A 14,673-nucleotide genomic window follows, 5' to 3' on the forward strand; every position below is an offset into this window, starting at 1 on the left:
CTGGAAACTACAGGAGAGTGCTCTCATGCTCAGGTCCTCCTTGGTTTCCCACCGGCATATGGTTGGCTACTGAGAACAGGATGCTGAACTAGATGGGCCATTGGTTTGATCCAGTAGGCTCTTCTTATGTTCTTATAGTATAAGGCAGCTTCCCATTTTCCTGGGATAACCAATGGCAGGTCCACTTAAGGGCAGGCAAAGAATCAGCAAAAAGGCAGCATCATTGCATTTATATATAGATATGTATCTCATTCATCTCCCTGCTTTCCAGTTGCGTTCAGGAGGGACAGTCTTGGCCACCCTGTGTGGACATCAGAGCACAGACACTGAGGAAGTCCCAGGGGACAGGACGTACCACTCCATCAACAACAACCTAGCTGTGACTTTCCGATCAGACTATTCCAACGAGAAAGAATTCACTGGCTTTGAGGCCTTTTATGCTGCTGAAGGTGAGAGGTTGGAGGTGACGTTCCTCTTCCATGCAAGCAAGGCAGAGTGGGCATGTCAATGGCAAGTGGTCATCATAGAAGAGTGGTAGAGCACATGCACTGCATTTAGGAGGTCCCATGTTCAGTTCTCAGCATCTTCAGGAAGAACTAAAATTTTCTTATTGAAACCCTGGAGTTTCACTGGCATCTTTAGGTAGGGCTGGAGGAGACACCCACATGAAATCCCAGAGAGCTGCTGTGCGCCAGCGTAGACAATACTGAGCTAGATGGACCAATGGCATGACTCAGTATTCAGTACTCAGACCCAGCTTCTGCCATTACCCCATTTCCAAAGGGACCTGAGACACTATTCTCATGTGGTCTAAGATGAAAAGATACATGTACCATGTTTTCCAGGGCTAATGCAGATCTAAACGTGCAAAAAATGTCCCAACTACATTTTACAGAGTAGACCCATTGAAATTAAAGGCCATTAGCCATGTCAGCCCTTAGTGGGGCTGGCATTAGGTGCAGCCCTCGGTCTTTCCACCCGCGGCACCATCTCAGCCCCTGCGTCACATATGAGTCCACACCCGCTCCCAGAAATCCCTCGCCAAAATGGTTGCAACTTGCTTTGGGAGAGCTACATCCAAGCTCCTGTTTCTCCTCCCTTTCCTCCAGACATTGATGAGTGTGAACAGCTCCCTGACAGCGAGCCGCTTTGCGATCATCGTTGCCACAATTACCTGGGCGGCTTCTACTGCAGCTGTAAAATCGGCTACCGTCTACACAAAGACAAAAGGACCTGTACAGGTGAGTCTCTTGGGAGCTGGTGAGAGCTGCTTACAAGTGGGTTTTTAAAACAAACAAGCAAACAAAAACCTGTTTCCTTGACCAGCTTATGTTGGAGCTGTGCTTTATTTAGGTATTTGCTGATTGTTTACTTGTTTTGTTTAAAATTAAGGTGAGGAACTTTAGACCTGGGGGCTAAATGTGGCCCTCTTGGCTTTTCCATCTGGCCTTTCAAACTCTCCCTACAGCTCTCACTGGTCCTGCCTTGCACAGCAAGTACCGGTTTTTTTTTTTACTCTATAAGACTCGCTTTTTCCCCTCTTAAAAAGTAAGGGGAGATATGTGTGCATCTTATGGAGCGAATGCAGGCTGTGCAGCTATCACAGAAGCCAGAACAGCAAGAGGGATTGCTGCTTTCACTGAGCAGCGATCCCTCTTGCTGTTTTGGCTTCTGAGATTCAGAATTTATTTTTTTCTTGTTTTCCTCCTCCAAAAACTAGGTGCGTCTCATGGTCTGGTGCATCTAATAGAGCGAAAAATACAGTATATTTGCCTGGCTGTTATGTATTGTTGGATTCTGATAAAGCCTCTTGCTTGACTGGATGGATAGAGACTGGGGTGTGTGAATATGTGTATAAGCTGGCCTACTGTACTAAAGTCAAACATACAGTTGTTGCTCCACCCACTTTTGGCTCCAGCCCTGCCCACCAGGGGCATGTGGCCCCTGGAGGGTTGCCCATATGGAAATGTGGAAAAAGGTTTTCCACCCCAGTTTCAAAATTGTTATATAGTGCTCCCCAGCAGAGCTTCCAAGGCACTCCACAAAATTCAGATAAACTAACACAAATAAAATCTCAGCATTTAGAAAGAAAATACATTAAACTACACTAAAACCCACAGGTTGATTACCGGTTTCATTTTTGTTTTATAAATTAAGTTTCTAGGCCTTAAGACTGTAGGGATATTTGGAATACCTGAGGTCCAGAAAAAAAGCTTAGAATTGTGTCGGGAAACCAATCAGCAGCCAATAGGTTGCATCCAATGGCAACCCTATGTTATTATAATAATAATAATAATGATAATAATAATGATAATAATAATAATAATAATAATAATAATTGTCAGGGGTTCAGGAGCAGAGTCACAGGAGAGGGAGGAAATGGAGAGCGAGGGGGAGGAGTCCGAAGGAAATGTCAGCGATGACAGCAATCCGAGGTCTCTGAGTCTCTCCAGTGACTCGGAGGATTCACAGAAAGGGGCCCCCATAGTCAGGGCAAGGGGAGTGCCCAGGGGGACACCTCGGGAAGAAGGGGCCAGAGGGGACTCAGAGAGTAGCAGCTGGAAATCCGGACCAGCGTCCCCCCCAGAGTGCAGTAGGGGGGAGGAGTCCCAGGCATCGGGATCAGGTGGCGCGCGGGCAGCGGGAGAACGTGAGGCAGGAGTGACCACACCCTCGTCAGAGAGCGAGGAAGCGGTCATCAGGAAAGTTAAACGCGCGCGCGCGCCAAGTTCAAATGTACAGGAGGGCGGCACGGTGGGCAGCCCGGGTAGGGAGCCAGGTCCTAAAGCCCGCCGAAGAGAGGGGGAGGAGTCAGAGGGGTCAACTTCTGCGTCGGAAGAGTCCAGGAGGGAGGAGACCCCGGGGGGTAGTAGGACCCAGAGGAAGAGAGAGAGAAGGAAGAGGTGGAGTAAGATTAGAGTCTTAAACTGGTGTACAGGGGGCGGAGACTCAGACGGAGCTTCGCCGGTCTAGACTCCAGACGTAGAGCTGGGACGCTGAGGCTTGGAAATGGAAACTATTCTTCAATAAAGACTTTGATACTTTACTACCGGCTAGCGTTGGTCCTTTGTGAGCTGGGACCAGGAGCCAGCTCTGACAGTAAGCTCCGTCTCCAAAAGTTTTGGCACCAAGAACCTCGCCACGTGAGTCGACGCAGCGAGGGCAGAGGAGGGGTGCTTCCAGAGCTCACAAAACTCAGGCAAGATGACTACGGAAGAGCAACTAGCAGCCCTGCAAGGAGCTGTGACACAACTCAGCACGGAGGTACTTGCATCCAGGAAAAGGGAGGAGGAAATGGTTAACGCCTGCCGGGATCTCCAAGTCAGGTTGGACGTGCTTTCTAAACAGGGGCAAACGGGACCCAAAGCAGAGGGCATTGGCTTGGGGAGAAGGGGAGGCAGCCTTGTATCTCATTTCGACGGGAGTTTACAGCAGTACCCCAACTTCAGAGCAGACCTGCTGTTTGTGCTGGATCTGCTAGGAAAAGACTTTAGAGATGAGAGAGAGAAAGTGGGGTTTATCTTGTCCCATTTGCATGGGGAGGCCAAAACGTGGCTGAGAAATTTATGGAGAGATAATGATCCGGTGCTCCAAGATGCGAAGGCTTTCATTAAAGCAATGGATTCGTGTTTTTTATCAAAGATAGACATCGATATTGCCAGGAGAGACATACACGGACTTAAACAAGGCAGAGCCAGTGTGAGGCAGTACCATGCACGCTTTTTCGGACTAGTTCATGCACTGGGATGGGAAAAAGATTCTGCGCCAGTGAGAGACCTCTTTTGGGAGGGCTTGAATGCAGATGTAAAAACGGAGATTGGAAGGGGGGAGAGACCAAGGAGCACCCAGCAAGTAGTCCAGAGGGCGCTGGAAATCGGGGTGCATCTGGAGGAACGTCCTTGGAACAGAGAAGAAGGACGTTGGGGAAGGGCACCAGCCAGAGCACCTCCCTTCTCTCCCAAAGAAGCAGCGCGTGCGCACTCCACACCCTCGCAGGGAGGGGGAGAAGAACCAATAGAGATCGGAGGTGCCAGGGCTCAGTCAGCTACCAGAGCCCTAACCCCGGGAGCAGTCAAAACGAAGCCTCCTAGAGGGAACAGGAAGTGCTACATCTGCGACAGTGCTCAGCACATGGCGAAAGAGTGTCCCCAGAGGCTCCACAAGCACACTGCAGCCTCGGCAACAGTCACAGAAACAACTCAACAGAGAACACAGCAACAGTTAAACGACGGAGTCTGGCTGGAGGAAGAGGCACTGGGGTCCAGCCAGACAAGTCAATGAAGCAATCCCCAGCAATTTTGCAGCCCACAGACCCCCTCCCACCCAAACCAGTGGTGCAGCTTACAGCGTCTCTCCAGCTGCCCAATGGACGCACTCTGGAAGTGCCGATCACCATTGACTCCGGCAGCAACGCCGACTTTATAGGACTGGATTTCATTCAGCAGCACAATATACCGCTACTACCAGCCACGCTGCCCCTGAAAGTTGTCACGGTGGATGGCAGAGACTTGTTAGGGGGGCAGGTGGTGCAACAAACGCAGCCAATGGTGATGCGGATTGGAAATCACCAAGAAGTCATCAGCTTCAATGTCACCCACCTGTCAGACACGCCGGTAGTCTTGGGCATGAGTTGGCTGCACAGGCATAGCCCAGCACTGGCGTGGTACCAGCGCCAACTGACCTTCGGCTCCTCCTATTGCGCGGAACATTGCATCCTTCCTAGCCCGGAAGAGGGAGGGGAAGACCCGCAGCTACAATTAGGCACGCTGCAAGCAGTGCCACGCAAGTACGCAGCGTTTTTGGAGGTTTTCTGCGAGAAGGAAGCAGACAAGCTGCCTCCCCACAGGCCCTATGACTGCAAGATTGACCTCCTGCCAGGGGTGACGCTGCCAACCGGGAAACTGTATTCCATGTCTGAAGACGAGCTGCAGGAACTCAGGGAGTTCATAGACCTCAACTTGAAGCGCGGTTTCATCCGGGAGTCGAAGGCAGTGGGGGGCAGTCCGGTATTCTTTGTGAAGAAAAAGGACACGCCCCAAAAGAGGCTTGTAGTTGATTTCAGGCTCTTAAATTCCAAGACCAAGCCCACGGCCTTTCCCATGCCCAAAATAGATGACCTGCTCGCAACGGTGAGGAAGGGACGCGTTTTCACTAAGTTGGATCTGCGAGGGGCGTACAACCTGATTCGCATACGGGAGGGAGACGAGTGGAAGACTGCCATGTTCACGCCCCTGGGCACTTATGAATACAGAGTTATGCCTTTTGGATTACAAAATGGCTCTCACTGTTTTCAAGCCTTCATGCATCACGTCCTGGCGGGTCTCCTCTACAAGAAATGCGTCTGCTTCTTGGACGACATCCTGATATTCTCAGAATCAGAGGAGACCCACGAGAGAGACATCAAGGAGGTTCTGCAGAGACTGCAGGAGCATCGGCTGTACGCCAAGCTGGAGAAGTGCCAGTTCGACAGGAAGGAGGTGGATTTCCTGGGCTACAAGTTGTCGGACAAGGGGCTCGCCATGGACAGCGCCAAGGTTCGCGCAGTGTTGGACTGGAAGAGCCCGCGCAATCGGAAGGAGGTCCAGCGGTTTGTGGGTTTCGCCAACTTTTACCGCAAGTTCATCAAGGGGTTCGCGATGCAGACAGCAGCCATTACCGACACGCTCAGCTCCAAGAAGAAGAAATTCATCTGGACGGAGCAAGCGGAGCAGTCCTTCCAGAACCTTAAGCGTCTCTTCTCGTCCGAAGAGCAGCTACTACATGTGAATCCCGGCAGACCGATGAGAGTTGAAACGGACGCCTCAGACAGAGCAGTGGGCGCAGTACTGTTGCAGAAGGACCCGCAGGGGGACTGGAGACCGTGTGCCTTCTACTCTAGGAAGCTCAGCAAGTCAGAGCAGAACTACACCATCTGGGACAGGGAGTTGCTGGCCATTCATGCAGCATTCAAGGCGTGGCGGCACTTCCTCATCGGAGCCAAACACACAGTGCAGGTTCGCACGGATCATAAGAACCTGGAGTACTGGCGCACGGCAAGGTTCCTGAACCAGCGGCACATCAGATGGGCGGAGTTCTTTGCGGATTTCGACTTCAGGATAGAGTACATCCCAGGCGACAACAACATCATGGCAGATGCACTGTCCAGAAAGCCGCAATACCTCGAAGAGGCGGCACCAGCAGCGGCCAAGCACATTTTCGCTCCGAAAGCGTGGGCGTGCGCTTCAGCAACCGTGGACCTGGAGGCGGTCCGTCGAGCACTGCAGGAGGACCCCTTCGCACAAGCCAAGATGGAGGAGGTGCACAAGGGCACGGTGAAGGACGACGAGTTCCAAATACGGGACGGATTGCTCATCCGCAGAGGAGCACTCTATGTACCGGGAGACGACCTCCGTGCGAAAGTACTGCAGCAGTTGCACGACGCACCCACCGCCGGGCACTTTGGCAAGGAGAAGACGGCAGAACTAGTTGCCAGAGATTTTTGGTGGCCCAAGATGAGGGGGGAAGTCGCGGAGTACGTCTCGAGGTGCGACACCTGCCAAAGGGCCAAGTCAGTGCACAAACCTCCGGCGGGACTGCTCGAACCGCTGCAGACACCGAGCGAACCGTGGGAGAGGGTGGCCATGGACTTTGTCACGGATTTACCCAGCTCAAGGGGTAAAACGGCAGTGCTAGTGGTGGTGGACATGTTCACTAAAATGGCCCACTTCATTCCATGCGCGAAGGTGGCCACGGCAGAACAGACCGCCAAACTGTTCATAGACCACGTCTTCAGGGTGCACGGTCTGCCACGGTCTATCTTGTCCGACAGGGGGCGCCAGTTCATTTCGAACTTCTGGCAGAAGCTGATGGGTTTCCTGAACGTCAAGATCAACCTAGCGTCGGCGAGACACCCGCAGACCAACGGACAAGCGGAGCGCGTCAACGCCATCATGCAGCAGTACCTGAGATGCTATGCAAATCAGCAGCCGACAACATGGGTGGACTACCTGCCGCTCGCTGAGTTCGCCTACAACAACACGAAGCACGTGTCCACGGGGGTGACACCGTTCTTCGCCAACAACGGGAGGCATCCCAGAACCTTCCCGGGATTAGAGAGACTGGGGGAGGGGGAGCCACAGGCAGCGGAAGTCTTAGCGGCAGAATTGCAGGAGGTTCACGAACAGCTTAGGAGGCAGTTAGAGCTTGCAAAGCACGCATACAAACTGCAGGCTGACAAGCACAGAAGGGTCGGGGAGGACATACAGGTGGGAGACTGGGTGTGGTTAGCGGCCCACGCAGTGCCGACCAGATCATTAGCGAAGAAGAAACTCGGACATAAGCAGCTAGGACCTTACCAAGTTGAGGCACAGATCAATCCGGTGGCCTTCCGGTTGACACTTCCGGAGGGATCCAGAATGCACCCAGTATTCCATAGGTCGGTGCTCACGCCCTACAAAGCACCTCACCGATTTCAGGCGCAGGGCACGGCACCAGACCCGTATAGGGAGACCCCCCCAAGGAGGGAGTCGCCAAGAAGGGAGCCCATCAACCAGGTCACAGAGATTTTAGACTCGAGATGGGGGGAAGAGGGAGTAGAATATTTTCTCGCCAGTGAAGGTACCCTGGCCAGCGCCAACCGTTGGGTGCCGGACTATGCCCTGAACGAGCCTCTTCTCAAGGAGGAGTTTCATGCCTTGTTCCCACACAGGCCCATGCCAGCCGAGTATTTCGACGACTGGCTTTTCACACCCACGCTTTCAACCAGCACATTCCAGGGGTTCACCTCGGACGAGGAACCGGCAATAGAAACATGTTCCCCGGAGGGCTCGCCCTCGGGGTTTGCCTCAGACCGCTCGTTTTGGTGGGACGATCGAGGAGAGGAGCGGTGGAGCAGGAGGTGGCTGGGGGGTCCTTGGCAGGCAACGGACCCAGAGGGGACCGAGGGGGAGATGGACATGGACGTGCTGGGGGAGGACGTTGGGTTCGAGCATGGGGGCACGGAGATGGAAGCAGAGGAGATCGAGGTCGGCGAAGACAAGGAGGACGAGCCGGACTTATCCGGCTGGATGCATGCCACGGGGGACGAACTGTATCCGCCATTCACCCCCACAACGACGGAGCACCCAGCACCCCAGCCGGAGGAGGGGGAGGGGGAAGGGGGGGCTTCGAGGGGGGGATGGATGTCAGGGGTTCAGGAGCAGAGTCACAGGAGAGGGAGGAAATGGAGAGCGAGGGGGAGGAGTCCGAAGGAAATGTCAGCGATGACAGCAATCCGAGGTCTCTGAGTCTCTCCAGTGACTCGGAGGATTCACAGAAAGGGGCCCCCATAGTCAGGGCAAGGGGAGTGCCCAGGGGGACACCTCGGGAAGAAGGGGCCAGAGGGGACTCAGAGAGTAGCAGCTGGAAATCCGGACCAGCGTCCCCCCCAGAGTGCAGTAGGGGGGAGGAGTCCCAGGCATCGGGATCAGGTGGCGCGCGGGCAGCGGGAGAACGTGAGGCAGGAGTGACCACACCCTCGTCAGAGAGCGAGGAAACGGTCATCAGGAAAGTTAAACGCGCGCGCGCGCCAAGTTCAAATGTACAGGAGGGCGGCACGGTGGGCAGCCCGGGTAGGGAGCCAGGTCCTAAAGCCCGCCGAAGAGAGGGGGAGGAGTCAGAGGGGTCAACTTCTGCGTCGGAAGAGTCCAGGAGGGAGGAGACCCCGGGGGGTAGTAGGACCCAGAGGAAGAGAGAGAGAAGGAAGAGGTGGAGTAAGATTAGAGTCTTAAACTGGTGTACAGGGGGCGGAGACTCAGACGGAGCTTCGCCGGTCTAGACTCCAGACGTAGAGCTGGGACGCTGAGGCTTGGAAATGGAAACTATTCTTCAATAAAGACTTTGATACTTTACTACCGGCTAGCGTTGGTCCTTTGTGAGCTGGGACCAGGAGCCAGCTCTGACAATAATAATAATAATTTATTATTTGTACCCCGCCCATCTGGCTGGGTTTCCCCAGCCACTCTGGGCGGCTTCCAACAAAGATGAAAAATACACTAAAATGTCACATATTAAAAACTTCCCTGAACAGGGCTGCCTTCAGATGTCTTCTGAATGTCAGGTAGTTGTTTATCGCTTTGACATCTGATGGGAGGGCATTCCACAGGGCGGGCACCACTACCAAGAAGGTCCTCTGCCTGGTTCCCTGTAACGTGGCCTCTCGCAGTGAGGGAACCGCCAGAAGGCCCTCAGAGCTGGACCTCAGTGTCCGGGTAGAATGATGGGGGTGGAGACGCTCCTTCAGATATACTGGACCGAGGCCATTTAGGGCTTTAAAGGTCAGCACCAACACTTTGAATTGTGCTCAGAAAGTCTGCAGTATGCTAGGCGCAGTCTTTGATTTTTCTGCCACCCACTCAGGAAGGCTTATTATTCACCAGCTCTTTTTTCTCTTTCCTTTCTTCTCCCTCTCTCCTCCCTTCTTTATTTTCCAGCATGAAATAAATAAATTCGCTTCTTCGCGGCTTAGGGAGAGATGGAGCTAGACGTGTCAACATTCCCTCCTGAACTGCCTGTAGCCTCGTGCGCAATCATACAGAGCGCTATGCTTGATCCGTGACTAGCTTGTCTTCTTCCTCTTCCTCCTGCCTAGCACTGTCTCCTGCAGCAAATAAAATGGCTTTCTCTGTTTCTACCAAGCTTTCTGCAAACCCTTCCTCTGCAACCTCCGAAAGAACATAGGAAGTTGTAATATATTGAACCCAACCCACTGGTCCATAGTACGGCTTACACCAGACTTCCTCAACCTCGGCCCTCCAGATGTTTTTAGACTACAATTCCCATCATCCCTGACCACTGGCCCTGCTAGCTAGGGATCATGGGAGTTGTAGGCCAAAAACATCTGGAGGGCTGAGGTTGAGGAAGCCTGGCATACACTGACTGGCTGCTGTTCCCCATGGTCTCAGGCAGAGAGTCTCTCCCAAGCCTACCTGGCACTCTCTTCCAGGAGCTATGATTCAGAGGCAGACTGCCTCCAACAGTGGAGGTAGAATGTAGCCATCATGTTTAGTAGACATTGTCTGCCTAACTTTTAAAGTCCATAAGCACACTGGAATTTTTGACTGCCTAGGGCACCACTTTTCTCCCCCCTTCCCCTCCCCTGGATAAGTCACCCTACAAAGAGACAAGAAGTGTACAAGTACAACTTCATTTCCCCAAGAGATCTGGGTAAAAGTTGTATCCAGTAGAATTAATCTGAGCCTTGAAAAGCACAAGGAGCCATAAAAAGGAAGTGGGAAAGGGCGTCATTTTTCCAACTTTTGCTTTCGCATGCAGGTTGTCCCAAGTTCAACCTCTGGCATCTCCAGCTAAAACAGGGGTGCTGAACCTGTGGCCTTGTTGGGTTCAGCAGTTAGGGATGATGGGAGTTGTAGTCCACTGCAAGCTGCAGTAAGATAATGCTAGACTGTGTGAACAAATAGTCTGATCTAAGGAAGCAGCAGTGACACTTTTAAAAACGTAAAATGTGTTCATTTTAAAACTTTGCTCCTTTTCACAAATTGGTCTTCAGGGCAACAGGCTGAGAATCATGTCTTTAAACAGAAACACACACACACATAGAAAAGTAGAATGTCAAGGAGTAGCCTTTTATATGCACCAGCTATCTATATCAGAAAGATAATTTAAACATGGAAGTTCTCCCTGCCTGCAATGAAATGGCAAAAGCTATGCATGTCACCCACCCACTCCCACTTTGCTTCCACTCTTCCAACTCGCAGCAACTTCCCAGTTACTCACTAATGTAATTCAAAGCCTACTGTTAATTTTGGACCTAATGATCCAGCCATCCAGCCATCACGAGTTCACCAGTTGAGGCAGGCTACTTCCTCAGAGTTCAAGTCTCTCGTGGGCAGTATAGTGTTACTCTAATAAAAATATAGCCCTAAGTGTAATTGAACACTCTCCCGGCGCCCCTAAAGCCCAGCTAGAGTTTACAGCCGAGGACGGCGTGAAAAATTGTCCAATTCCTCTTGCGCAAGCCATTTTTTCTTTTTTTAAAAAACTGCTTTATAGATTTTTCTTGCCTGGAGATCTGCGAAATAAAAATACAGCCCATAATAAAGGCAGCTCCCTGTGGCCATATCCAAAGAGCTATAAAACACAGGAGAGTCAGTTCAAGCCGTTCCATTGTCGTGACCACAAGAAGCTGTCTGTTCTCACTGTGTAACAGCCGGGGAGAGCTGGTCCCACTTTGTCCCATCAATTGTGACAAGGAGTGCTCTACAGAACACGGCAGCATGAGCATCACAGGCACATATCGGGGAATGCTGTGACACCACTTGTGCCAACTGGGTAGCATATGTGATGTCCCTGCCTCATTAGTGCCGGTTCAAGAATGACTGTGATGGAAGAGGCATGTATTGCACAAACTATGATGGCTATGTTCTAAACGCCACTGTCAGAGGTAGAATAGCCTCTGAATACCAGATGGTGGGAATCCCAAGTGGTGAGAGCTGATGATGCACTCAGGACCTGCTTGCAGGCTTCCTATTAGAGCATCTAGTTGGCCACTGTGAGAACCGGATGCTGGATGTGGTTCAGGCCTTCAGGGCTCTACTTATTATCAGTATTGTCTACACTGACGGACCAGTAGCTCTTTAAGGTCTGGCTGGAGAGATTTTCAACCCTACCTGAAGATGCTAGGCATTGAACCTGAGGCCCCCAGAAAGTTGCTCAGAACAGAATGCGGCCCTCAGGGTGAAAAAAAAAAGATTCCCAAACACTGCACTAAATCCTCTTGTGATGTTGACAGGATATAGTCACAGTAAAGAAAGAACTGCATGACTGTCGACTGTCAGAAAGTCAGAGACAAAACAGAAGCTAACACCAGCATTTAAAATGTGGTGGGTAAAGCTTGTTGAAATGGCACAAGTTGCAGAATACATTCAGTTATGCAATAGAAGGAGGGGAATCTCAGAAAGTCTGAAGGACAATCGGGTCTTATTTACAAACACTCTGATGAATAGATATGGATTAGATATCAACTGCTGCAATTCACTGAAACTAATTTAAAGCAGTATTAATGAGTTGTTATGAAGGCCAGTGTTTGCACTTAAATATGCGTATCTGCATTGTGCCAAGTTGTTGGAGGAGCTAGCTACACCCCTGCCGACAAGAAAATAAAACTTTTTCTTTCCAAGGTTATATGTGGTCAAGGGGGAAAGAAGCAAAATAGAGGGAGTGGGGGAGAAGAGGCTTAGTACTTGAATGCCTTTCTGATTTTGAGTCATCTCGAGCTGCACCACTGCGAAGGCAGAAAATATTCCTGGCCTACGTCTGTCAACCCCTTGCTCCATCCTCCTCCATAAATCAGCAAGGAAGTTGCTGCAGTTCAGATTCAGAAGCTGCAGCTGCCTGGCCCTAGCCAAGTACCAGGCGCTGTCAACAAGCAAGAGTTCCTTCAGGCACTCGGTAACCGATCAATCCTGCCTGCTGTGTCCAGCGGGAGATGCCATGACTCCGAGCATGCCAGCCAGAGTTACAGCTGGATTTTGCAGAGCAAGGATGATTTCCACTCCTACACACGCCTGGCGACCAAGAGAGCCGCTGAGGGGTGGGTTGTATTTTTGAAAGCATCGGGAAGGAAACAGGGAGGGCAGCTGCCATCAGAATTGCACATGTAAACCAGAGTTGGGGAACCTTTGGCCTTCCAAATGTGGCTGGACTCCAACTCCCATCAACACCCCCCCGCCCACCCGCCAGCATGGCCAATGGATCAGAGATGCAAGTTGTAGTCAGACCAAAGATTCCCCACCCCTGATGTAAAGAGAAGGCTTTAGGAACTGCATTAAAGAGTAAGATCACTGGTCTATCTCAGTGCTGTCTACACTGAATGGCAATGGCACTGTGGAGTTTCAGACAGGGGGTCTCTCTCTACCTGGAGGTGCCAGGGATTTGAACCTGGGGCCTTCTGCAGCCAGAGCAGGTGCTCTGCTACTGAGCTACAGTCCTTCCCCTTTAAACAAGTGGAAGGCCGATTCAAAGATGACAGCCACGTAGGTAGCAGGGTTTGCAGATATCGGTACTTTTCCAGCTGGTGCCCGGCTGGAAAAGGTGTACCAGGGGTCAATTAAATTGGTCAAGGCATTAAAGCACCTTCCCTGCATGGAGATGCTAAAAGCATATGGAGCATTTTAGTTCAGGGAAACTTTGAGCAAAGCTGGAGAGACAAGGTCCACCATTGTTGGAGCTGATGGTGTAGCTCACAACTCCCACCTAGCAGTCGTGCTCCAAGCCAATTGGAAGGCACCAGATTGGCGGAGGTGTTTTTTAAGTGTTTTTAGAATTATGAAACTTTTTTCCTCCCCTCCCATTTTCAGATTTGGATTGGGGTGCATTCAAGCAACTGATAAGCAAAAAACTGGGGGTAGGGAAAGTGACATTCTTCGCAGAACTTCGCCACCAAAAGATGTTGCAGCAATGGCCATTGGTTAAATTGATTTTTTAAAAAAGGTTTAGGTAAGAACTAATTGAAACCCCATTGATAAGCAGTATATTTCTACCCTGTGCTGTGGGTAGCGCTGTGGGTGGCGCTGTGGGTTAAAGCCTCAGTGCCTAGGGCTTGCCGATCGAAAGGTCGGCAGTTCCAATCCCCGCGGCGGGGTGCGCTCCCGCTGTTCAGTCCCAGCGTCTGCCAACCTAGCAGTTCGAAAGCACTCTCGGGTGCAAGTAGATAAATAGGGACCGCTTACTAGCGGGAAGGTAAACGGCATTTCCGTGTGTGGCTCTGGCTCGCCAGAGCAGCGATGTCACGCTGGCCACGTGACCCGGAAGTGTCTTCGGACAGCGCTGGCCCTTGGCCTCTTTGAGTGAGATGGGCGCACAACCCTAGAGTCTGTCAAGACTGGCCCGTACGGGCAGGGGTACCTTTACCTTAATTGAAACCCCATTGATAAGCAGTATATTTCTACCCTGTGCTAGGGCCAAATGGAGGGCTGCTTGATATGCCACACAGTACAGCTTTCTCAGCAAACGCTTAGTTATCTTATTGCTACTGACTGTTTGGCATTGGGTTTTTATGTATTCATTGTATGTTTTGTTGGGGGGGGGGTAGGAAAGTAGGGACAGACTAAATTTTAATTAGGGAGAGGGTCCCTAGCTCAGTGATAAAAGGATCTGCTTTCTATGCAGGAGGTCCCAAATTCAATCTGCAGCATTGGCAATTAAAAAGATCAGCAAATAGATGATGGAAAAGACTTCTCTGCCTGAGACCCTGGAGAATCGCTGCAAGTCAGAGTTGACAATATTGAGCTAGATTATCTAGTCACCATTATTAAAGTATTTATGAATAATCATTTACATGCATCTCAAGCTGATTTCCAAATATACCATAAAAACAGATGAAATTGTTTGAAAAGCAGTACAAGAACAACTAGATTTCAGAAATTCATCAGACCTGCTATAATACTGAGGCCTAGCCAAATTCTTCAGAATTGAATTAACAAGCTCATAGCTTTCTCCCCTTTTCCTTACATCGGACAACTATGGTATTTGCTTATTGTGGGGTCTTCAGATGTTGTTAGACTACAGCTCTCATTAACCCCAGTCAGCATGGCCAATACTTAGGGATTTATTTTTATTTATTGCCTTTCATCATAAAATAGCAAGGTGGCTTACCAAATGAAATCAAAACAATGTAACAATCATATATTTTTAAAA

General features: G+C 50.9%; 2 protein-coding genes across 14 annotated transcripts in view; one reads left to right on the forward strand and one right to left on the reverse strand.

Moving 5' to 3' along the window:
• The window catches only part of TARDBP (TAR DNA binding protein), a 45,845-nt gene that overhangs the window by 6,748 nt on the left and 24,424 nt on the right, over window positions 1-14,673 (reverse strand). The gene's annotated exons all lie outside the window — the stretch shown is intronic.
• The window catches only part of MASP2 (MBL associated serine protease 2), a 28,897-nt gene that overhangs the window by 2,135 nt on the left and 12,089 nt on the right, over window positions 1-14,673 (forward strand). The window contains exons 3-4 of the mRNA XM_083453950.1: window positions 272-449; window positions 1,110-1,241. Coding sequence (XP_083310076.1) covers window positions 272-449; window positions 1,110-1,241 — 310 coding nt within the window. The remainder of the gene's footprint in view (window positions 1-271; window positions 450-1,109; window positions 1,242-14,673) is intronic.

The sequence above is a fragment of the Podarcis tiliguerta genome (genome assembly GCF_965153285.1).
Source record: "Podarcis tiliguerta genome assembly, chromosome: 8".
Classification (NCBI taxonomy): domain Eukaryota; kingdom Metazoa; phylum Chordata; class Lepidosauria; order Squamata; family Lacertidae; genus Podarcis; species Podarcis tiliguerta.